The sequence below is a fragment of the Podarcis muralis genome, chromosome 4, assembly GCF_964188315.1.
Source record: "Podarcis muralis chromosome 4, rPodMur119.hap1.1, whole genome shotgun sequence".
In the NCBI taxonomy this organism is placed as follows: Eukaryota; Metazoa; Chordata; class Lepidosauria; order Squamata; family Lacertidae; genus Podarcis; species Podarcis muralis.
This window is the reverse complement of record NC_135658.1, coordinates 74,004,986-74,031,321: the sequence shown is the minus strand read 5'-3', so window position 1 is coordinate 74,031,321 and position 26,336 is coordinate 74,004,986. Positions and strand designations below refer to the sequence as shown.

The 26,336-nt window shown below is 42.4% G+C and overlaps 1 protein-coding gene across 2 annotated transcripts in view; it reads right to left on the bottom strand.

Moving 5' to 3' along the window:
* Positions 1 to 14,065: 14,065 nt before the first annotated feature.
* The window catches only part of GABRB3 (gamma-aminobutyric acid type A receptor subunit beta3), a 198,258-nt gene continuing 185,987 nt past the window's right edge, over positions 14,066 to 26,336 (bottom strand). For both annotated transcript variants that reach the window (XM_028727832.2, XM_028727833.2), the window contains 3 exons: positions 25,025 to 25,177; positions 23,213 to 23,457; positions 14,066 to 17,012 (listed from right to left, as the gene is read on the bottom strand). In XM_028727832.2, coding sequence (XP_028583665.1) covers positions 16,662 to 17,012; positions 23,213 to 23,457; positions 25,025 to 25,177 — 749 coding nt within the window. In that variant the 3' untranslated portion in view covers positions 14,066 to 16,661. The remainder of the gene's footprint in view (positions 17,013 to 23,212; positions 23,458 to 25,024; positions 25,178 to 26,336) is intronic.

The window sequence follows — 26,336 nt, the reverse complement described above, 5'->3', positions numbered from 1 at the left end:
ACCCAGTGAGGTTGGAATCTGGCAAGAGGAGGTTGCTGAACTAGTCAGACAGGTTTCTATGTAAAACAATAGCTGGCCACTTACTTGTCCTCATCAGCATCCCAAAAGAACGAGTCAGATTGCAAGAGCTACCACCAAGCGATGGCATCATCTGAGGAAATGGGTGGGCCTTCTCCCACCTTCACCTAACTGGCAAGTAGAACATTGGGCGGTGTGAGAGCTGAGCAGCTGGAAGCAAGCTGGAAGCTGGACACAGAGACATACTTACTCTGTGCTGGATCCATACTGGTGATGAAGAAGCAAGACCTTTTGGTGTGTTGGTGCTGTGAGCACCTCCATCCTATACTCAGGTTGTATATAAAACCATATATGCTAAAGGAGTCCACAATCTCCAATGACCTTCATTCCAAGGAAACGGAAACACTTGGAACCTGTGGAGTCTCTCCCCATTTGGAGATTGGGGTGGTGTTTAACAGTACGTTACATTACTCACTTCAAATGGAGGGACCCCTCTTTAAATTGTAATGCACATTACTTTACTTACTTCAAAATGTGTAAGACAGTTCTGTTGCACTTGGGACCCTATTGCTCCTTCTGCTGAGGCATCAATGGGTCAGTGTGTCTGGTTGTTAACCAGAAGGTTTGTGGTTTGAGCCTACCCAGGGATGGCTGTGGGCAGGATTCTGCATTCCAGGGGGTTGGACTAGATGTCCCTCAGGGTCCCTTCCAGCTATGATTCTATGATATGATCTGTGCCACTGACAACAAATGTTCAACAGCCTTGAACTTGCAGCAGGATCTCCTGGCTCTTTGCTGGGAGACTTCAAGGCGGCTGGCGAACTCTTCCAGCTTCCATTTTCTAGTTCTCCTCTTTCCTTCTACTTCCTTTTGGGACTCCCTGCTAGAAATGTTGCGTGGAGGCTCATGTATAATGAATCACAGCGCTATCATCGCAACTTAATGAGCAAGTCTTGTCCTCATCATTACAACACTTCAAGCATTTAACATCCCCCTGGAGATTTCTCCAGTTACCACATGTCGCTCATTAAAAATAACACGAGTTGTTCCAAGCAAACATTCTCAGGATAGATTAAGAAGTTCTCCTAACTGATTGTTATTTACACCTCTGGCTTATGCAGAAACGGACTGAGTCATTCCTTCATTATTAAAATAGCACAGCAGGTCCAGAAAAAGCAAACTGGGCAATGGCCACTTTTCGGAGAGCTGCCCTTAAGTTTTCCTGTAAAGGTATAAGCTGGAAGAAAGGGGCAGGCGGGAGAATGCTTGCACCATCAGCGATCTTACAGGCTTGGACCAGTAGGCTGATCACTCACTTGCACCTTTGGCATACTGTTAATATTTCTTCTCTTTTGTAATCTGGTGTGTTCCTGATATGATGCCATGAAGAGTGCCGCTCTGTAGAAGTTCCTGCCTGTGGAAAAATCAAATTTCTAAAGATGCTGCATCGAAGAAAATGTGTGCCTATAGTCAGTGGATCTACTTTAGCATGGGCACAGAAACTAATAACTGGCTTTGATATGCCTCATTTTTATTGTCACACTGCATACACTCTTCCAGTTAGGTGGACAGCAGAATTGGGCCTCTGCGCCTCTCGTCATGATGACTGCATACTATTTCCACTCTTGGTTGCCGTACGTTTTTGAATGCCAGTTTCTGGGTATCACATTTGGGCTGAAGGCTGTTGCACTCAAATCCTGCTTGTAGGCTAGCCGTAAGCATAAGTGGCTGGTCACTGTGAGAACAGAATGCTGGACTAGATCTTTCTAGCAGGACTCTTCTCATGTCCTTCTAATTCCTCCTACATGCTGCTACTGCTGTTCCCACCACAACTACTTGACCTCAGAAGGTGTGAGCCGCCTCTACAGGCACACATGAAAATTAGTTCTTGCTTTGGATGTGAGTGGGATCTGGGGAGATCATGCTGACATTCTCTTGTCTTCAAACCAATAGATCAGAGAACTCTCAGAGCAAGGAAAAGACGGATTTGTTCTTACTCAAAGCATGCTTGGACAAGCCACGTTCCCTTGCGCCAACTATGTTAAGATGTTTGCTTTGCCAATTTTTCTCAGAGGGCATGTAGTATAACAACAAGGCTTTGTCATAAACGTGGTAGAGTGCATTGCTCCCTTTCTCTTCTCACCTCCCTCTGGTAACAATAAACATAACATTTTATGAGCAATTTTCTTCTGTTTAGCTGAGCTGGTAAAACACAAAGTGCTAAAGGCAGCCACAAGGCAGATTACCACAAACGCTTGTGCTTGTTGAGCACTCGGGGTAGACAAAAAGGAAAATAAGAGTTTATAATTTGACAGCTTTCAGAAGTCATACAACTTTTATCCACCAACTGTTGGATTTACTGTATCCTAGCCATTATTTTCTTGGAGGGCCTAAAAGCAACCTGGGAGGAGGTCTCACACCAGTAACTCCTCACCCAGGGCTTCTCCTTCTCCTTTATTAAATTTCTAGAGCGCCCTTCATCCCTAGATCACAGGACTGTTTACAACATAAAAACACAAAACACAACATAATAACAAACAAAATCAATACCCCTGCAAAGTTTAAAAGGCCATAAAGGTAAAGGTAAAGGGACCCCTGACCATTAGGTCCAGTCGTGGACGACTCTGGGGTTGCGGCACTCATCTCGCTTTATTGGCCGAGGGAGCCGGCGTACAGCTTCCGGGTCATGTGGCCAGCATGACAAAGCCGCTTCTGGTGAACCAGAGCAGCGCACGGAAATGCCGTTTACCTTCCCGCCGGAGCAGTACCTATTTATCTACTTGCACTTTGACGTGCTTTCACACTGCTAGGTTGGCAGGAGCAGGGACCGAGCAACAGGAGCTCACCCCGTCGCGGGGATTTGAACCACTGACCTTCTGATTGGCAAGTCCTGGGCTTTGTGGTTTAACCCACAGCGTCACCCGCGTCCCAAAAGGCCATAGATTGTCTTTATTGTTAAGAGAACTTTAAAATGATGGTGTAGGTGCTGAAAGATCTCCCACCTTCATTGAAGATGATCAGATCCTAGAAAGGTATGTTGTCAGAAACAGTGGCAATGCAGTCTCCGGCTGACCCACAGATGCTGAGCATCAAGAGTTTTCAAATGGGGCCAATCTGACTTTGGTGCTATGGCTGCTTCTGCATCCTGCCTTGTGCATGCATAAATGTGGTGATGGGGGGGGGGGGGGACATGGTGGCAGGAGGGTAGCCATTCATCTCACAGAGACTGCAACATTTTGGGCAGGGGGATCCCATCATTGATCCCTGCCCCATTTGCGAACCCAAAGTGCATTGTCCTCGCACAGCCTTAGTTTGCACTGCTTGCAAATATACTTTAAAGTGCTTCTGGGAATAGATGTTGCCCTAATTGCATAATACGAATTGTTTTTACTTCATTACCTGTACGAATGAGTGGCAGCTTCCTCCTGTGTGTGTGCAGTTTGCTCCTGCGTAATCCTCCTGTTGAATACTCTGTGACTTCTATGCATAAGGAAATCTGTCACTGGGCATGAGGATTCAGCCCAATACATTTCTACTGGGCAATTCTCTCAGAAAACAATTTGAAAGATGACAGTAACGAAGAATTAAATTCAGTATAATGGGCTGGAAGAATTGGCATTCTCATTTCTGGCCGAAAGAGAAACAGCATAAAGGATCAAGACCTTCCGATTGTTCAATAAAGTTACAACTTCTTTAAATTGATTTTTCAGTAAGCAAATTCCAAATCTGCATATAAAAGTCAAATATTTGGATGTTTAAGTCACCAAGCTGTCATTGTTCAGACATTGTAACAGCTGGGCCTGCATTCAGATTCTACTTCATCCAAGCCATTCCCCCCCCCCCCCACGATGTCATGTACATTAGCCTCTATCAGGCTTTGACGGCCAGCTTTGAACATGTAAAAGCAGATGGTTGGGTGATGATCATCCTGACAGAATAATCGTCATCTTCTGCTGCTGTATTATATTAACCAACATTAAATATGTGGACATGCATGCAAATAGGACTTACTTATTAGACATGTCTAGGATGTTGCTGCAAATGAACAAAGTTCCCTCTTTGGCCCACAACTATATATTATTATTTATTCAATTTATATACAACCCTTTAACAGAAGATCCCAGGGTGGTGTACAACACTAAAAATGCATCACAGAACATCAATGGTAAAAACATAATTAAAAAACATGAGGACAGACAGCCTAATAGTAAAATAATCATCATGGTAACAGTCCACTCTCCACACACTTTCACAGGCTGTAGATTATTTAATAGTCATAGGCCTGGGTAAAGAGGAATGTTTTTGCCTGGTGCCTAAAGACTTGTAGTGATGGCACCAAGCAGGCCTCTCTGGGGAGAACATTCCACAATTGGGGAGCCACCACAGAAAAGGCCTGTTGTCTTGTTACCATTGTCTGAACCTCTCTTGGATGGGGGACATAGAGAAGGGCCTCAGATGACAAGCACACATACCCACACATACATAAGGTGTGGCGATGGCAACTAACCTGGATGCCTTTGAAACAGGATTAGAGAAATTCATGGAAGAGAAGACTATTAATGGCTAGTAGTCATTTGCCTCCACCATCAGAAACAGTGTGTCTCTGAGGGCTCATCCACACTTTTTCTCACCCTGCTGCTTTCGCCAGCAGAAAACCGCTCTTTAGTGTTCAATCAGATCAAACAGCAATTCTGGTTTTCTCCGGATTGGCATTTGCTCCTAAAGAGCAGGTTTTCCTTGGGAATGGGGTGGGGCGAGGAGGAAACCACTTGGACCCAGTGGAAAACCTACATTTTTGAGGTCCTGAAGTGCAAACTGTTATGGGGCCCCATTCTCGTCCAGCAACAATTGCTGGGTAACCACTGTTGTCTACTCAGTGAGGCTGTTCCATGACAGATCACCAAACCTTTAAAACGGAAGAGATAGGACTAGCTTCTGTTTCCCACATTTTCCAAGCTTGGAATGTAAACATAGACATGTGATGTAACAATCACACATCCAGCAACGGGAGAGAATGAAAATAGTGACAGATCTGTGCTACTGACTCTCAAACTTTGGGGTCCGTTGAACTGTAAGGTAAAGGTAAAGGGACCCCTGACCATTAGGTCCAGTCATGGCCGACTCTGGGGTTGCGGCGCTCATCTCGCTTTATTGGCTGAGGGAGCCGGCGTACAGTTTCCGGGTCGTGTGGCCAGCATGACTAAGCCGCTTCTGGCGAACCAGAGCAGTGCACGGAAATGCCATTTACCTTCCCGCCGGAGCGGTACCTATTTATCTACCTGCACTTTGACGTGCTTTCGAACTGCTAGGTGGGCAGGAGCAGGGACTGAGCAACGGGAGCTCACCCTGTCGCGGGGATTCAAACCGCTGACCTTCTGATCAACAAGTCCTAGGCTCTGTGGTTTAACCCACAGCGCCATCCACTGTGGGTTAAACCGTGCCCCTTGAACTGTAGACAACAAAAACTATTCAATTGGAGTCATGCAACTCAAATTCGGTCCTCTAAACCCAAAATTCACTTCCGGGGCCCCTGCAAGATGAGGGGTCTGAAGCTTAAGCTGCATTAATTTCATAGTAGATCCATCTGTGCTTGGACCAATGTCTAAAAAGCATGGGGAAACCACTCAGAGCTGTGCTTTCTGGGTGCTGAACAAGTGGGAACATGGAGAAGTCCTGAATGCCAGTTTCTGTGAACTGCACGTGGGGAGAATGGTGCTGGGCTCAGCCTCTGCCAGCAGACTTCCCATGGGCATCTGACTGGCCTCTTGGAAAACAGGATGTTGAGCTACATGGGCCTTTGGTCTGATCAAGCAGGGATCTTCTTAGGTCCTTATGTTCATAGTAGTCCCCTTGGATTTTAGTCAAGCTACTCTCTTCCTTAAGTGCTGTGCAGGGTTAGAGGGCAGAAAGAAGCAGCATCAAATTGAGAAGAAAAACAAGTAACACACAACCCTCTTTATTTTGCTATGTGAAATAAAGTTACATTAATTTTTTTATATATATGAAAGGCCTTGGGGGGGGGGGAGAAATCATGTTAAAGCAAACAACATTTTATTTACTGAGTTTTGCTTGATGCCCGAAGGCAACAGTCTTTTTGAGTCTACTGTTGTTTTCCTTTAATTCTCTCGATGGCATTGGTTATTCTTCTTCAGGCAATATGGAATTTGTTTTGAATACCTAACAAAAAGAATATTGCATCTGTAGGTTGAAATTCATATCCTCTACTTCTGCTTAACATTAGGAATGACTTGGAGAAAAAAGCTGTTGATTAAGAGACTGGTGAAAGCAGATTAGTCAGTAATTTAAAACAAGGTTTTACTTGCATGATGCTAATGCCTTTTTTTTCTTTTAAAAAGGAAACAATATATCCAATGCTATCCAAATCCATAATACTCTCTTTCCTTCTTAAAATATATTTTATTGTAATTTTTTCAAAACAATAAGCTCATTCCATACCATCATTTCCTCCCCCTCTCTGCCCCTTTACAAATATTTCTAGAAAAAAAGAAAGAATGAAAATTCACAGTGATGTTTTTCCACCACTTTGTTCCATGCATGTTGTTAAATATTTGTCTTTTCGTTATTTGTGAAGGGTCCCAATTTGTTCATGTGTTGGTTGGGTAATATTCCACTGCACTCCTGAAAATGTCAAATGATAGCTTTATATATGACATGACAATTCCAATTACATGAATCACAGTTGCCTATCTACAGGTGCTCCTTTAACTGCTATAGGAAGGAAGAAATTCAGTAAACATGCCTTCTCCTGATACAGATGTAATAATGGAAGAAATGGCATCAGGACCTTACCACATTTCTCTCTATCATACGGTAGGGTAATGTTAGCAATCCCTATGAAGCAGTATACACACACACGGCTTCTGCGTGAAGTGGAGAGGATCAGCAGGGTACTTATTCAGAGCATCCAATCTTTGCAAATCACATGTGTCTTAAACTGAGCACACACTCGTTTCCTGACCCATCTGCGTACACTGTAAATAGGAGGCCACAGAGAGCTAGTGTAGGACAACTGCTAAGAGAGGAAGCAGTGGGCCAGGGAGTCCTGATTCAAAACTCCAACTGGATCAGGGATGGGGAACCTCCAGCACTTCATACAATGCTGGACCACAACTCCCATCATGCGTAACAATTGTCCATGCTGGTGGAGGCTGATGGGAGTTGGGAGTCCAAGAATGTCTGAAGGACCCCAGGCTCCCCATCCCTACATTAGGCCATAATCGTTCTTCCTGGCTTGAAGCAAGCCATTATCTTTCAGCCTCAGCCACCACACGGTTATGAAATCCTAAGTATCACAAGAGGCCTAGTGCTGTCCACACAATGGCTGCAGAGTGCCATCAGCTTCTTTTACAGGGAACATTGTGGGAATGTCAAAACGATAGGTGGTCTGACAGCTGGGTCATGGACATGCTAGTGTGGTGGAGCCCACTGGGTGCACTTTGCCTGTGGGTTGCCCCTCATGTATTGCACCAACCTTGGGCAAAAGCAGGCAGTTAATGGTAGGTGGAGCCAGGGGTGCCCAGAGCCTATCAGTGGAGGAAGAAAATAAGTACAAGGCTGCAAGTCCATGCATGGGAATAAATCCCACTAAACTGGTCTACAGAGGGCTGCTCTGCAGATCACACTGCTTTCTCTGGTGGTCACAGGCAAAAGATGGCAGAGATCCTATACCTTAATAACGTAGAAGAGGACATTTCAGTAGACACAGCTGGTAGGACTCCTGTCCTTATTTTCACCTGATGGGCCTCCTTCCCCCTCTCATTCACATAGCAATTCCTGCTTTGATCCATCACAACTCCCTAAGATTGCAATCCTATAAATCAGCGTTTCCCAAATTTGGGTCTCCAGCTGTTTTTGGACTACAGCTCCCATCATCCCTAGCTAGCAGGACCAGTGATCAGGCACGATGGGAACTGCTGGAGGCCCAAGTATGGGAAACCGTTCTACAACTGCTTACATGCAGGTATTATCTAATAAGTTTCCGAAAAGCAGCATCTTTGTAATTATTCAGTTCTTCAATGTCATTTTTTTAAAAAAAGTTTATTAATTATTCATAACAAAAACAGTCCCAGTCCGTATTGTTTGCTCAGCCAGCCTTGCCGTGTTGAGGATTTTTCAAAGACAAGTAACGTAACACTGCAATTTGCCTTAATATAGATCTTTTCCTAAGAAGACATGCCGAAGTTCACAAGGGCTAAAGTACTTCCCGGCATCTGCTGTGCTATCACCAAAGCCATTGCAAGGAGAAGCGGGGGATTGGCGTATTGTTGGGACTCGCAGTCCTGCCAGGCAATTTTCAGTGGGAATTGGTAAAAAATTTCTCTATGAGGAAAGGAACTGAATGAAAAATGGGGGTGGGTGGGTTTTCCCTCTACAGACAGGGATGATACCAAGCAGGGGAGCCAACTTGAATAAAATATTGCGGGGGGGGGAGTAAGCTCTGCCCCACATAATCACAAGGCAGTGCACGCACACAATTTGAATGACCATCAATGTCTGGCCCCCTCAAATATTTTATTGGGAGGGCTGGAGGGATCTCAGCCCCTAAGAGCTGGCTCCAACAGTAGTGAGCAACACACAGTGGTTGCTGATTTAAATGCATGTACCGGTAAGTTTATGGGACGCGGGTGGCGCTGTGGGTAAAAGCCTCAGCGCCTAGGGCTTGCCGATCGAAAGGTTGGTGGTTCGAATCCCCGCGGCGGGGTGCGCTCCCGTTGCTCGGTCCCAGCGTCTGCCAACCTAGCAGTTCGAAAGCACCTCCGGGTGCAAGTAGATAAATAGGGACCGCTTACTGGCGGGAAGGTAAACGGCGTTTCCGTGTGCTGCACTGGCTCGCCAGATGCAGCTTGTCACGCTGGCCACGTGACCCGGAAGTGTCTCCGGACAGCGCTGGCCCCCGGCCTCTTGAGTGAGATGGGCGCACAACCCTAGAGTCTGTCAAGACTGGCCCGTACGGGCAGGGGTACCTTTACCTTTACCTTACCGGTAAGTTTACACTTGATTGGCCAGCCTAGACAAAGATTGAAGATGAACCCCGGAAAAGGTGAGTGAGTGATCTGATTGTTATGACTAGTGGGTTGGGATTTTTTTTGGGGGGGGGAGACTCTGGTTCTGCAGTTTGGGAGGGACCAAGGTGCTGCAGCCCCACCTGTCCAAGCTGAAGAAGTACCTCTGTTTCTATTGGCTTCATTTAACCAATTCCCAAATTGCCCATAAGAGCAACTCCTCCATTACAGTATCTTAGAAAAGAAAAACCGTTGATTCAAATCTGTTGCCTGTACTCCAGCCTCCATCTAATCTTCTGCTTAATCTGGGGAGAGTGGGGCAGTTTGGAAAATATTCATAACGTTTCCACTCCTCCTGCAAAGCATGACCTATTTGCTGACTTTTCACTCCCCTTTGAAAAAAGCAAGGAAGGACCAAAAGGGGTGTCAAGGAGAATTGGGGACAAGGCAACAAAGTTTTACGTACTTCACCCACCTTCAGTTCAGTCATGCACAGCTGACTAGCTGGAGAAGAATATGAATTAAAATACATGTGCATCCTGATACAATAAAAGTAGTGGAGGACATATGGAGGACATATTTATCTGTATGCACAGCTGAGTAAGAAAATTGCCAACCCACAGTGCATTACTTTGCTTGTACATCCTAAGCTGCCTCTCCACCTACATCCTGTCCCAGACAGCCACACACAACTTGAGCTGAAGAGGGATTTCCCATGCAGTAGTGGCAGGAAGTGAAGTGGGAATATGATGTAGCAAGACAGGAAGTGTGTCCCCATTATCCTGGGCAATGGAGACACATTCCATTCCCTGCTTCTCCTGTTCAGAGCACAGGCAACAGAAGGGCTTCGTTTGATGCCCTCAATGGCATCAATTTAATCTGATTAGTTATGTGTCACTGTCATGTTAACAGATTCACTGTGTAATCCCCAATTGGTTGAGATCACGGTGTAAAGGGGAAAGACAAAAACGACACTGAAGCTGCAGAGCTCAGTGGCTGCAAATAGGTATAGAATAATTAAGCAGCTGGAGGAATTCCCCTAGGAGGAAAGGTTATTTTAGTGTTTTTTTTTAAAAAGGCAAGTAAGTGGGAACATGATAGAGTATATAAAATTATGCATGGTGTGTAAGAAGTGCATAGAAATAAGATTTTCTCCTCATCTCATTATAGTTAGGCTGTCCAATGAAGCTGTATGCTAGAAGAGTCACGAGAGAGAATTCCCTGCCAGATCTGGTGCGTGCCAGATCTGGATGAACCCCAAACGGAGGTGCGATGCTTTGAATGGATTCAGTCTCAACCAATCTGAGGCAAAGTAGGATCTGTTCAAGACTGGACAGAAGAATTTTGTGGTGCTGCAGTGACCCAGACATTAAAGAAATGGTGCAGGCCAGCTTCCACAAAATGCAAAGCTATGTCTCTAAGCTTCCTGTAGAAGGAAAATGCAAGGGGGAAAAGGGAGCAGCTTTGCCAAATCAAAACTTATGACTAGCTGAAAGCAAACACCAGGATCAGGAGAGGGCAGGAAAGCTTTTTCCTGACACTTCTAGCTTGTAGTCAGAGAAATGGTTTCATTAGTGCTCCCCAATCCCAGCTTTCAGGGCCAGACCAAGACATTTTGGCACCTGAGCTGAACCATAAAATGGCACCTCACTCCCCACCAGGAAAGAAGGGGAGAGGAAAGAGCTAGACCAGGAACAAGAGGGGGATAAAGATCTACATCAGGATCTGTTGACCCTATGGATCTGCTGCCTGAGGTGGTTGCCTCACCTTGCCTCATGGGTGGGCTGGCCCAGCCAGGTTTTTTGGGAGAAAGGGTCAGCTTTGCAAGAGCAACTTATGTCTTTAAGCTTAAGGAATAAATCAGGATAGGAAGGGGAGGGGGCAGAGAGCTCTACTGGGACTGGCTGGTCAAGCTTGTAATCAGAGGGAATTATTTTACATAGAAAGTGAATGCCATTTAGCTCTTTGTACTCAAAAACAACTTCAGTTGTGCCTAGCACAAGAGTCCCTTGAACTCTTTCTTAACCTGGGGCGCCACTTTCATTTCTCCAATTTTCAGATCAGTTGACTACAAATCAGCAGGGGAGATTAAGTTATTAAGTAGCAGTTGCCTTTACCAGAAGACTACTGCAGTTATCATTCTGAAATGTGTCAGGAGTCAGGCGTTCAGAATGGTTTATTCTGCCTGCAAATTTCATCCAATTCTGTCCCCTAATAAAAATGTTCCTCTTCCTTTTTTAAACAAAACAAAACAAAAAACAAAAATCCAATGTGAAAGGTATATTGGACAGAGGTGAGCTGTTACTCAAAAGTACTGAACCAGGGTCTGACCCAAATCTTCTGGTTGGTGAAGGACCTATTTAGATAGCTTTAAAGGGGATTTATGGAGGATACTGCTATCAGTGACTAATTTCCAATATCAATTGGGATTCACAGGCAGGAGAGTACCATTGAGCTAGGCTTCCCATAGGCATATGTTTGGTCACTGTGGAAACACCATGCTATACAGTGGTACCTCGGGTTACATACGCTTCAGGTTACAGACGCTTCAGGTTACAGACTCCGATAACCCAGAAATAGGTTAAGAACTTTGCTTCAGGATGAGAACAGAAATCATGCTCCGGCGGCGTGGCAGCAGCAGGAGGCCCCATTAGCTAAAGTGGTGCTTCAGGTTAAGAACAGTTTCAGGTTAAGAACGGACCTCCAGAATGAATTAAGTACGTAACCAGAGGTGCCACTGTACTAAATAGGCTTTTGGGTGATCCAACAAGGCTCTTATACCAAATATGTGATAGATCAGTACTGCATGGATTTTTATTTTTAAAGACTGCTTATATCCCTTGAAAGACCACTTATGACATTGAAAATTAAACTAGGTGATCATTCAGCACAGCACTAAAAATGTAATCTGTAATCCTGGCCTTTATTACAAAGTGACATTAGAAAAATTAGTGGGGTGATGCATAGCTTTGAGCATTTAGAGAAAGTGCTAAATGCTGATGATACCCATCAATTTTCTGACGAGACCGTTCCGTTGTTTTTAAGAGTTTGCACTGTTTTGTTGTTTTAGGGTTTGTTGATTTGATGCTATTGTTCCTAGAGCTAGTGTCCCTGTGTTTGATTTTTTATTTTTTATTGCTATGCACACTATTGCTATGCACACTATTTCAATGGCAATGATAAGGACCAACTTGAACGGCTCTGAAAGAGGGTTAGAGAAATTCATGGAGAATAAGGCTATCAATGGCTACCGGTCATCATGGCTACATTCTCTCTCCACTATTGGAGGAAGTAATGCTTTTGAATACCAGCTGCTGGGAAACACGAATGGGAAGAGCCCTGCTGCATTCAGCTCCTCCTTTAGGGCTTTTCAGAGGCATGTGGCTTGCCAACATGAGAGCAAAATGATGGACTAGATGGGTGTTTGGCCGGATCCAGCATGATGTTTATTATGTTCTTTCCAGGGCCTTTCATAACAAACATGTTTTGTTGGCCTGCAAATAATTTATAACAATTTTATGTAAAAAGCTATAAAAGACATGGCTAAATTTGCTCGAGTAGCAGCCTGAGTTCAGGAACAGGAAAACCTTTCAAGAAATTTCACTAGTCCCATCCAAATTCTCCGCTGGGCTTCCCTAGAAAACCCTCAAATGCTTTGCTACATGTGAAGCTCTGTAGCATTGTATGAGCCTTGGGATTGCACTCTTGCCTCCTCGGCAGGCTCATTCTGGTAGCAGTTCCTCACCCACCAGAGCTGTTGCAGCTGTATTTCAATTTTCTTGATCTCACTAGAGTCGCTAAGGCTGCTAATTCCAGCCATAGCTAGGTGGAGACACCACAGCATGTACAGCCCATAATGGCTAGGGTAGAAGAGCAAAAGAGGCATGTAGCTGCACCAGCCTGGAGCTGGCATAACAATCAGGTCCAATTTGGGCCCATGTGATAGCAGTAGGATTGGCTTAGGATCCAGCAGATCCCAGGCGGGTTCTGCCTCCCCTGTCTCCGGAACGCCCCATTTTGAGGGTTCCTACTTACTGTCTAGCAGGTGGAAGTAGAGCTCCACACCAGTGGAGGAAGGTGGTTGTCACTCTGCAGGCAGAGGCCACCAGGGTTGAGCGGAGGGGTAACTCCATCTAATATAAGTGCCCCTGCCCCTGCTTGTTGCAAAGGCAGGCTTGGATTGCTTAGTAAGGCTGTATAGTGGTACCTTGGGTTACAAATGCTTTGGGTTACAAACGCTTCAGGTTACAGACTCCGCTAACCCAGAAGTAGTACCTTGGGTTAAGAACTTTACCTCAGGATGAGAACAGGAATTGCACACCAGCGGTGTGGCAGCAGCGGGAGGCCCCATTAGCTAAAGTGGTACCTCAGGTTAAGAACAGTTTCAGGTTAAGAATGGACCTCCGGAACGAATTAAGTTCTTAATCCGAGGTACCACTGTAATCCTAACACACACAAACAGAGTACCGTATTTTTCCGTGTATAACATGCCCCCGTGTATAAGACGACCCCTACTTTTTGGGACCCCAAATTAAGGAAATAGGGGGAGATTGCCCAGCAACCAATCACCCGCCCAATTGCTGCAGCAGCAGCAGCCAATCGCCAGCAAGCCTTGCTGCAGCCACCAATCACCCACCTAATTGACACAGCAGCAGCAAATCGACAGCAGGCCTTGCCTCAGCCACCAATCACCCACCCAATCACCGCTGACAATCTCCTGCTCGTGGATGCCACCAATTGCCCGTCCCCCCTCAGCACTATCCTTGTATAAGAGGACCCCAAATTTTTAGCATTTTTAAATACTACAAAAACATCATCTTATACATGGAAAAATACGGTAGGTTCTATAGATCTGTTTCAGCTTAATATGTTTAGGATTCAGATTAAATGTTACAGATATATAGTTCATCTCAATTAGTTTGTGAGTAACATTGTCTAAATTGTTGTTGAAGCCTGAAGTCATTATGGGTTGCTGTCATTCCTTGCTCGTTACTTTTGATCTCAGCGTTATAGACCAATCGAGATACCTTCACACAAAATTATCTTTATTTACATTCATAGCAAAAAACGAATAAACGAAAAAGACAACCCTTCCCATCTTTCATAAGTTTATGAACTTCAGTATAAGCCTCCACATTCTATTATTATTATTATTATAATTATAATTATTTTAACACTACGGCTGTACTGAAATTTTGATTCCTATTTTGATTTAAAGGCTCATATTATAATTTCAATGGTAGCTTCCGTTAGGCAATAAAATGAACCAGTCCACTAAAAATAATTTTGGCATGATTTTAGTTAATACGTATTCTTCCAAGAAAGCCATGGTCTCTTCCTGGCATATATCCAAGGCTTTTTTCCAGCCAGAACTCACCGGAAGTCAATTCCAGCACCTCTCAGGTGGGCACCATTGCCATTCTAAGAGAACAAGGGAGACATTCAAGGTGAGTTCCGGCACCTCTTTTTCTAGAAAAATAGCACTGCATGTTGTCTCAATAGCAGGTGTGGTATCAGACTAAATATAATTCTGCAGGTTTCTGTTTTCATATCAAGGTAAAACTTTTTTTTCCAAATCACTAGGCCAGTTATATGAAATACCATTTCTCCCCTCCCATATACGGTGTTCTCCATCATGTGAAAATGAAACCAGGTATGACTGGTTTTAGCTCAGTCTCAACATAAAACCCTTTTCTATAGTATATTATTTTATGTGGGAGTGACATGCAAAAGGCATTCCTGTAACATGGAAAGTGGCCCTTTAGTGGTATGGCAGGTGAATCAGAGGTTGCTTCCATATAATAAAAGCTACAAAATGTTTCCAGTGCAACCCAAGTAGTGGAAGTTGCCATAATGAAATGAATGGGGAATACAACTGGTGAATTGCACCTACAACTTTACCTTCCAAATTCCTGCTCATCCAGTTTTCTCTAAACTCCTTTTGATATTCATTCATCTCATGTATGCTAAGTTAACAGCACTGATATGAATGCATTCTAACTACAGGAAAACAAAAGTGGAACATTTTGCATAAGGAAAATGACTGAATGCATTTAATGCTGAAGCAAGACATTTGTTCTCCATTATTTATGGTTTGTGAATGTAGCGTATCAGCTATACTAGCAGTTTTAGTGTGTATATACATATATATGTACAAAATAGATGTGAAAATGTTCTGTTATTGAATTTATACATTAGAAGTGCTATATTGGTTTAATTCTAGAGAAGAGAAAGCTGTAACATCACAGAAACAAAAGTATGATATAGCATGCAGTCACAGTAGCAAGCACTAGAAAGAAAATTGGGTAAATTATTCATATATATGCATATTATGCAAATATATCTTACATTAATCATGTTCTAAGAATGTTTGGTAATGTAAATGCATGGTTTTCCCTTTTCGTTTTTAACCTGAGGTGTCTTTTAGTTTATCATTGGAATACTAATAATTAAAGAAACAATGGGCTAAGATTATCATATCCTCCATTGCCTGGCATTCTGGAAATTTGAAAAGCTCTGTGGCACAGAGAAGCTTTTATATATATATATATAAACCTTATCTATTCTTTTGTGGAACTGATTTGTTCTGCCTGGCTGCTCCACTGTAACATGGAGAAGATTTGCAAAGGGGAAGCAGGTACAGCAGAACGTGGAGCAATGTTTGTGCTAAAATTTTCCTCAGAAATAATCTCCTCAGATTATAGTACCCCTGCAAAGGAGAAGATTTGATAACCCTGTATAGATCAGAATAGATCCTAAATATGTTAGCAGCAGTTGCATTTCAAACAACATTCCAGTAACATTATGCTGTAGGGATTCTCTCCTCAAAATAATCCTATACTGTAATTGGAATATTAAATTAAAACATTATATAATGCACTGTATCACATAAGAAGAGGCTGCTTTGCAACGTTCAATAGCTTCTTAAGGATCGTAAATCCTATGAACACAAAGCAAACTGATCTCTTGATCAAGATTTAACTTGCTACATGAGAATAAACAAGTGATCGCTAAAAGGACGATGCCCATTTTTTTTAGGGAAACTGATCTTTGCTAGAATATAAAACACAAAACATTAGCAAAAACAAAAAATAAAAAATATTGATTAGGTTCATTGGTTCAATGATTAGGAAATATAACTTGGAGAAAGCGTACCAGTGTTAATTCTACCAGTTAATGAGCAGTCAAGTTTCCACAAACAATATCACATAATTCTGATAAATATGGAATTGCAGAGGTCTGAAAAATATTTGGGTGGTCTTAAATGACTTTTAGATTTATCAAAACCTACAGTTTTCAGAGCACTTGCCTCTCCATACTTTTTATTTTATTTTTTAAAAATCACTTAATGCGCATTCTGCTAAACTGTCCGTTATCTTCCGAAAGTACAGAGTGTGTGTGTATATATATAGTTCATATGTGTATGCACAATGGGTATAATACACATTCTTTCACAATATATGTACACACATAAACAGGATTTTAAATATATTTATATATATTTTATATTTATATATGTATATAGTGTAAAAGTTCTTATGTACACATACAAAATAACAGGCAAATTAATATTTAACTTGTTAAAGTCTTTTTTTTAAAAAAAGAAGAAGTAAAGTCAATTTAGTTGACATAGTATAGCCAGTAGATTAAGTTGAAAAGAGAAAATGTGAAAGGAAACACCATTCTTGACCATCTGTCTATGGCGTTCACATCCGTTAGGTCAGGAATTTTTATCTTTAGCTGTGAAGACCTTCTCCGTAAATGACTCTTCTTTGTGTGGGCGCCAGTTCTGTCCAATGTACGCCTTCCAAGGTTTTCTCGATGCGAACTCTGTTTTCTGTACTGGATACCTGAGCTGTCAAAGGATATTGTTGAATTCTGAGGATCGGTGACGCTTGTGGTGACCTCATTGCTTGCAACTTCATTGTGAATTTCGAGGGATGTTAGCAGAATATTCCCATGCATGTCCACCTAGTTGGAAACAAATTCATAATGATGGAGGTTCATAATTGTTTCCAGTAAATAAAAATATTTAATTCTAATTCAGAATAGAGGGCACCTTCTCTTCCAAGTTTTAAATGCCTGCTGAAAACTCTTCTATTCCATCAGGCCTATGCAGGAAATTAACAATACATCTTTCCATAATAGTTAACTGACATCTGATTTTAACTTTTTAATATTTTTTATTGTATGGGGTTTTTTTTGTTCTATTGTTATAAACCACTTATAAACCACTTTGGGTTTTTTTTAATGAATAGCAGTATACAAATGCTTTTAAAACAAACACACAAACACACAAATAAATAAAATAATTAGCATGTAAGGTTTAACTATTCCCCATGAAAATGGACAGAATTACCATATTAAGTGGTAAGGATTAGGAATCGTGCCAATAACATAAATATAAAACAAGTAGGGCCTGAAACAAAATGTTGCAATGTAGACTCGTTCTGTAACTGGAGTGCTATTTTCCAGGGCTTTAGCCAGTCAGCCAGGTAGTCACACCTGAGGACCTCAGATGATGCAGATCAGAGAGGGTTCTCTCGAGAGGGTTCTCTCCTGAGGGCGTTTAACACAGATGGGTCTCTGTTGGTGGGATGAGGAATCCCCCCAGACCTTTGCACGCTCCTATGAGCACAACAGTATATAAAAAGGCTAAAGAGCAAATCCACTTTCACTACTGAATTGTATTGTAAGTTCTGATCAAGATTCAAAATTGCATTTGATACAGATGCAGGCTACTCATCTGCTGTAGAACTCACAAAGTCGCTTTAACTACATAATGACCCTTCAGAAAAGTCATTAACACTATGGGCAAATTCCGGTCCCAAGTGAGTATTGCTGCTCATGCAAGGAATGGCTGGTACAAAATATCACTTTCTCCTCTCCCTGGCACACATATGGGTGCAAATGCAGTGAGTCACAATACACTGACCCATTGCCAGAAACAGGAGGCTCATCCCACCTTTTATCTCCCAATGCAGCTCTGCCTTAGGTAAAAGTTACTCAAGCACCGGACATGTAAATATGAAACTTTTGGCCTACTTAAACAGGATCAAATGTATAGTTCACAATCCTGGGATGGTGGTGAGATTACATAGCAGACATACCACTACTTCCCAAGGGCTTCCTAAGCCCCTAGGGTAGGGAGGTCTTCCTCTTTGGTGATTTTTATTCCATTATTATTCCCCCCCCCCCCAATTGTGGTCAATGGAAAGAAATTGGCTATTACATTTGCAGCATAGCTGAAGGCATGTGAGGGGAGCGAGGAGACTTAGGATCCTGTTAGTGCTTGGCTGCCCCCAACATTCCCCTGGAAAGCCCCATTTCCCATACCCATTGCCAGAAGAACATGGTTGTACATGTTTGTGTGAGTGTGTGTAAAAGTCCTAGCAGCTGGCCTCTTTGGTGGCAGAGCATACCACGCCTAAGAGCCCCTCAGATCAGATCACATTTGCCTGGCTTTAGGATTACTGAGTGTGCAAGTTCAACTAGGCAGAACAATCTACTTGCTCTTTTTTATTCCTAAAACGTAATGATAACCAGAGGTTCCTGAAGATACTATTCACTCTAGTGCAACGTATTTACTAGAAATTTTTTTCGTTCTGCTTTGGAAAGCAAGTATGTCACTGGGAAGTGTCATTTCATGGCAAAACTCCCATTTATTTTATGGGTCTAGATCAATTTTTTTAAAAAAATATATATATTTAGAAACCTTGTATCAAAATGTGCAGGCTTCTCAATTCATTCTTAATGCCAATTTCAACATATTTTTTTATTGTGCGGAATTTCTGAAAGTGAATTTAATGGCAGGCAATTCATGTTCCCTGAATCATTTCAATCCAATTTAATTGTTTAATATGATATTAATTTTAAGGGTCCTGGAACTGAACCGTTCACAATTGCACAGTGTTATTTACTTTACATTTTACCATTCTCCCTCCCCCGCCTCTTGAAGTGGCACATGAACTTAAAACAAGGGCTCTGCAGTAGTAAAATGAGAATGTGTAGCACCATTTATCTGATTTGGCTTTATCATCATCAGATGTTATAATATAGTGATCCACAAAAAGGTCAGATCCCACAAATTAGCTGTGGGATCCTTCTGCTTGGATTGAGAGCAATATAGAAGAAACTGACTGATTTCCTGGCCAGGGAATAAGACAAACAGCCAAGTCACTAGCAGACATAATATTCCATTTGCAGGTTCTCTTGTCTTTGCACGTTAGCTTTTTCATGCAGATATAACATCCCCACAAGGCTTGGGATAATATGAGTTTTGACACTGTACTTATGCAACAGTCAATATACCTTCTCTAAACGCTTGCTTATGGAAGCAGGCGGTTTTAGAATCAGACCAAAACATTGTATATTAAGACAATGTTAGCCCATGGCAGCTGGGATTTTTCAACCAGACTATTTTAACCTTGTGCTATGTTGTTACGGTCTGGGCTCTGTGTGTTTTGAACTCCGTATAGATTGGCCTTAGACATTCAGTTGTATCACTCCTTGAGCAGGATTGTGCACCAAAAGTCAATCTATGCCAGTTCCAGTGTGTGCTAATATTGTGGGCTCTCTGTCACTTGGCCACTTTTAATATTGTCTTGAATGGATTCACCTCCTGTTTTGGCTATATTAATGAGAACATTTGAAAACTACTTTACAATCCACAGACACTGTCTACGTTTTATTTTCAGTGAAGGATAACCAGACCGCCTGAATGCCAAAAAGAGGGAAACTAGAATTTACACGAAAGCTGCTTTTAAAAGTCCAGTTACTTAATTTTCTTGATTAGAAATTCTTGCCTTTTAAATAATTGTTTGTTTTATTGTAAATTGCTTTGGGACTTTTGCTGTTGGAAGCAATTCATAAATTCAATAAACCTAACTTAAAGGTAAAGGTACCTGTGACGATTAGGTCCAGTCGCGGACGACTCTGGGGTTACGGCGCTCATCTCGCTCTATAGGCTGAGGGAGCTGGCGTTTGCCCACAGACAGCTTCCGGGTCATGTGACCAGCATGACTAAGCTGCTTCTGGCGAAACCAGAGCAGCACATGGAAATGCCGTTCACCTTCCTGCCAGAGTGGTACCTATTTATCTATTTGCACTTTGACATCTTTCGAACTGTTGGTGAGCAGGAGCTGGGACTGAGCAATGGGAGCTCACCCTGTCACGGGGATTCAAACCGCCGACCTTCTGATCAGCAAGCCCTAGGCTCTGTGGTTTAGACCACAGTGCCACCCGCATCCCAAACCTAACTTAACCTAACTTTAATGGACATCTTTAGCTCTAGCACATATTTTTAAAAACACTAAAGTCCAAATAAACATCCTGGAAACAGTGTAACAAATACTGCTAAAGATCATAGTGAAGTGTATCAGAAAATTAAAAGGGGAAAGTTTTGTATTTCATTTCCACATGCTACAGAAATTGCACTGTTAGTTCCTCCTTGCCACTGTGAATATTAAGAATTCTACTTGTAAAATTTTAGATGAGCTCATTGCCAATTTAGAAAGGCGCATACTGAATTATTAAAACTGGTGACATGTTTTCAGTAAATGGCTCTTATTAAGGGGTCGGTACGAAACATGTGCAGGTTTTCCTTTACCACTCAATTTTAGAGCTCACCAACATTGTTCTGTAGTATATATTCTCAGTCCAGAAGAAAGCCTGTAATTATTTAATTATATTTAATATTTTCCCAAGTACAAGAATGGCAGGTGGTCATTCAACAGGCCAAATTCAAACTAACTTGAGGACCTAGCATCACACAGCCTGCACTCTCCCTAACTCCCAAGATCCGAGGTTGGAGAAAGTGAGCAATTCTTTTTAATAATAATTGGTACAATGAATGTTCCTGGTTGGAACACTCTGTTTCCAGGGACAGGATTTTCAGCTAACCATGCAGGACGTACTTAACAGAGAAAGACTGGAAACCACATTTCTCTTTCAATTCTTTAATAACTGGGAGATAGGTATTTTCTAAGCATTGCTCATCCAACACCTCATTCTATAGTGATGCTTGCATGGGAATAACATAAGCAGACCAGCAATGGGGGAAAAGATTTACACCCTGATAGTTACTGAGTGGAGAGTTATTACATCACCAAAATAGTGGAATGTGCAAACCAGCCTTCATGTTGATAAAGAACAGGTGCAAAGCTTCAATAAAACACTTCCCTGAATTACTGCGGTAAAGTTTTGCATACGTTTCTAAACACAACTCTGGCAACAAAGCATGCACACATTTGGGTGGAAGTGCACAGGAGTGGGGTGGGGTACAGCAGCACACAGTTTCGGAGAAGTTTTTTGGTGAATTATTATAGGTTCCAGCAGAATTTCAGGGGCTTCATATAAAAAAAACAATCTATAAATATCCCTGGTTATACCACAATTTAAGTGTTGTGCTTCTCAGCCAAGGAACCTTGTGAGTTGTAAAGGGCAATACAGATATAATGTGGCAGGGGTTGGAGGAGATAATGAACCTCACAATAGAAGTACAGTCCTATGAGGGCCTTTACACTTGCAAGGTGTGCTGTCTTTCCATTTGTGGTTTTAAATGGGGGGCTACAGAAAAATCCCCTTTGTCAAAAGGCTCTGGCCTTGTAATGGTGGAGAGAGAGTGAGAGTCCATAGACCATGTCCTTTTACACTGCCCCTATGATCAAGATGCTCGTACAAAGATTGTTGCCCCATTGCTTAGAAGAATGCCCAGAAGTCCTAGTTTGGAGCTGCCCGGTTCACTTCTAGAAGACGGAAAACCAGAGATTGCAGAATTAGTCACAGAATTCTTTGTGTGACAGCTTATGGAATAAGTCAGTTGTTCTTACCTGCTAGGTCTACATAGACCATTTACCGAAAAATCTGGTATCTCTCTTTTTATTTTGCTTGATTTAATCCCTACTAGTATTTGTTGTATTAGAGCACATTGGTATTTAACCCCACATACAACTCACAAACACAAAACAATTCGCAGAAGTCATTGGGACAGTTAAACTAGTTTCAGATTGGGTCAAAAAAAATTACGTAGGGAGAAGAAATTATGTAAGCCTGGATGCGCTCTCCTGATCACACAATAATAACACATTTAGCCATTTAAGAAAAGTGGGTGACAAGAATACCACTTTCCTCCCTGGACATAGCAACAAAATATGCTGGGACACCATTTATAATATTGGCTTGAGGGGACCTATACAACTGTATAATGTTGCATGTGCATTGATACACTTAAAAACAACTGCCAAACAAAAAAACTCTGCATCTTCCCTAGTCCGGCGGGTGGGTGGGTGGGAGCTGACAGCATTTAAGTCTGGGCTCCATGACTTATTTCTTATTCTGTATAAGAACTAAAAAGAAATAATAAGCAGTGGAGGAAGTAGTTTTTGTATGTAACAAAACACATTCAGTTGGCCAGTTCCTTTATCCTGGAGGCACGGCAAGGGTAATTGGGGCAATATACATTGAATTAAGGGACGCAGGTGGTGCTGTGGGTTAAACCACAGAGCCTAGGACTTGCCGATCAGAATGTTGGCAGTTCAAATCCCCATGATGGGGTGAGCTCCCGTTGCTTGGTCCCAGCTCCTGCCAACCTAGCAGTTCGAAAGCACGTCAAAGTGCAAGTAGATAAATAGGTAGAGCTCCAGCAGGAAGGTAAACAGCGTTTCCGTGCGCTACTCTGGTTTGCCAGAAGCGGCTTAGTCATGCTGGCCACATGAACTGGAAGCTGTACACCGGCTCCATCGGCCAATAAAGCGAGATGAGCGCCGCAACCCCAGAGTCGGCCACGACTGGACCTAATGGTCAGGGGTCCCTTTACCCTTTACCTTTACATTGCATTAAGTGTTAGTGATGGGAAGAGAAGTTCCCAGGCCTGTGAATCCTGAACTAGCGATTTCGCTTATGGTAATAAAGTATGTGAACCTGTAGCCTACCAGAACCATGTTTTGCTCACTCTTTTCCTTTCTGCACTCTCTGTGTACTGGGAGTGTTTTATGTGACTAAGGGTCTATTCATACTGAGGGAGGGAGGGAGGGAGGGAGGTGGCTGCGGTTTCTACAGATGCCAATGATACAGCTTAGCATGGAGGGTAAGTACACTTAATCCTACTGATCCATAGTGGTGTTTTGGAACTGAAAACAACACAGGCTAGTAGATGATGTGAATAATCCTACCCGGTTGCTTTCGAACTTAGAGCGATCGTTGTTTGCTTTGGCCGTCTTTTCTGCAAGTTTCTTCTGCCTTTGAGGGCCTTTTCCAAAGAAGATGTAGTTGACGAAAGCATATTCAAGTAAGGCCAAGAAGACAAATACAAAGCAGCCCATGAGATACATGTCAATGGCTTTGACATAGGGAATCTTAGGCAAAGTCTCTCTGAGATGAGTGTTGATCGTTGTCATAGTAAGCACAGTTGTAATGCCTAAAAACGGGAAGAAAGGTAAGCATATTAAAATCTTTCATGCATTTCCCCTTAAAAACCATTTCCAGGAGCTTGTTGATATTGTGGAAGAGTCAGCAAAATAAAGAGAGGGAACGCTATTGTTTTATTTGTTTGTTTATTACATTTATATTCTGCCTTTCCCTTCAAGGACCTCGTATTTTGTTTCATAGCTCTGTGAATTCCACAAAGAGATCTTATACAACGTTTATTGGATGCCTGACCTATTACAACCAAAGTGGTTTGGAGTAAGACAGTTTCTTTACTGAAGGGTTTGCTTCTGAAATACCTATAAATGATTTGTTATATAACTACTTTCTCCGGACCTAAAAGAAAATTGTGATATGAGAAATTCCTTAAAAAGGATGAAAGGAGATATAAAGGAGAGCTAGAAAGGGGATTTTCACTGAAATTAATTGAGCTTAGGAAACTGATGTAACCCAGTGCTTTTCAAAGGGTGGATCATGGGTATCTCTATACAAAGGATGGTAATGGCGAAAGTTGGCTGGCTCACCAATTCTATCTGAAATGTTTACCCTAACAAGAGTGCTCTGGGATGCACATAGAGCAACGGTGAAACTCAAAAGCTCTAGCAAGAGTCCTGTGTGAATGGCATGTGTGCTTTAGAACCAGATGGACAGGGTATAAATAATAAAATTGTTGCTGTTGTTGAGAACCCACTTAAAAGCACAGGTGTTCTGTTGCAGGTCATATGGAAACAGTTCCTTGAACAGATAATATCTGGAAAACTACTGATGTTTCAACAGCAGGCATTTTGCACTTGAGAGTGGACAATGGGACTGCATGCAATTCAGTGCTGATCTTATTCTGGGTTACCCCATGTCTGTAAACGTATGTAACAAAGGAGAATCCATGAGGAACTGGGAGGAAGAAGAGGAAGCAAAGCGGCCTATATATTCCTTTGCCCTCCTCATCCTCCCCCACAAAGCCAGCTTGATAATCAGAGAAGGGCTTGGACTTCAGAAACCTTCTCTCGGCTCGGTTCCGTTTGCATCACCCAACTGCTTCAGCAGAAAAGGGAACGGAGCCACTACTGCTTACCAGGATGAGTGAAGCAGTGGCAAGATTGAGGCTGTGTACATACAGTGGTGTGAGCAATGGACTGGCTCTGTTGGTTATGTAGCCCCAACTTTGTCACTGTCTTTTACGTCCTGCTACCAGTAATCAGCATTGCTTTGCTGCTGGGAGGCTACTGCTGTGGCTCCAACCCCACTGGGCAAACCACTTCTGATCTGAGGCAAGCTCTAACACAGGATTGCAAAAAAGCCCAACCTGTGAAAAGTCTTTATTCGCCTGCTGGGGACTGTAGCTGTAGCAACTTACTGCATTTCTTCGCTGTTTGTGGAAATGGGGACTTCCCTCATCTGACATCCTGTTTATTTTCTGGAAAGTGCTCCATCCCTCCTGTGCCAGTCCACTCACCCATCTGCATGCAATCCTTTGTCACCTGTGCTTAAATATATAGCTGTTGTAACAACCTCCTATATGGATATGTCAGGGTAATGCCCCATTCATCCTCATTCCATACCGAGAGCAACTCTTGCTGCAGATGCATCATAATTGATCCAGAAGGACACCCACGATAAAATGGTAATCAGTATCGAGGGCATGTAGGTCTGAAGAATAAAGTATCCAATATTCCTCTTCAGCTTAAAGCTCAGTGACAGTCTTGGATAGGCACCTATTAGAAAATGAGGGGAATTACAGTTAGTTTTATATATATATATATTCTCCAATGTAACTATTGGTGATGTTAGTAAAGGCAGAATATGCTTATCTTCTACAGAAGCAAAAACACATTTGATGGGCTGTTTTGTTACCTATAAAACCTTGAATAAAAATCACTTCGTGAGTTCACATTGAAACTAATGCATATTAGAGAAAATATGTCATGATTCTTGAACACCTATCTGGTTACCTTTTGAAATTTTGTGAAGAACAGAGATACAGTTAATTTACATTTACAAAATAATTTTCACATATTACTGTAAATGTGTGTGTGTGTGTGTGTGTGTGTGTGTGTGATGTCATCTCCACAAGATGGTGGAATAGCCTTCTTCCCCTTGATCCCAGCTCATGGATGTTTAAATTAGATAACCCTAAATCTTAAAAACACTTATCAAAATAGTGAATTCTGTCAGGACTTGTTACAGTGCTCATAATTAGAACAAAAACCTGACATAAAAACCTAATAATTAAAAAAAGAAAGAAATGTTTTTTATGGGGGGGTGGGATCAATACTTATTTCTCCATTACTATGTTTATCCATTAGCTTGGTTAACACTATACAGGCAATGCTCCTAAAATAATTTAATCAGGAAAATTCAGACTGGTGGCTTGGTTCATGAAGCTGTTTCTGAGTGAATTATTTTTGCTGTACCATTTCAGTCAGTTTCTGACCTTTAAGTGTTGCCCCTGTTCTTGTTTACAGACCCTTATTATTCTTACTTTAAATACTACTATGCCCAACTGTCTGTTCTGTATGCTTCATAATTTGCAGCATTAATGGTAGGTAGGATGTTGCAAAATGTTTTCATATCGAATCCCTGAAATCACCAAGTAAAAGGACTTTGCCTCTAAAGTGCTTGGTTGGCAGTCTTGCTTTGCCAAGGCATCCCACCCCCACCCCTGCAAGCCCTACAGTAGTTTGGGATGTTCATACTTATATCCTTTATTCTAAGGTACCCCTGCCCGTACGTGCCAGTCTTGACAGACTCTGGGGTTGTGCGCCCATCTCACTTAAGAGGCCAGGGGCCAGCGCTGTCCGGAGACACTTCCGGGTCACGTGGCCAGCGTGACAAAGCTGCATCTGGTGAGCCAGCGCAGCACACGGAAACGCC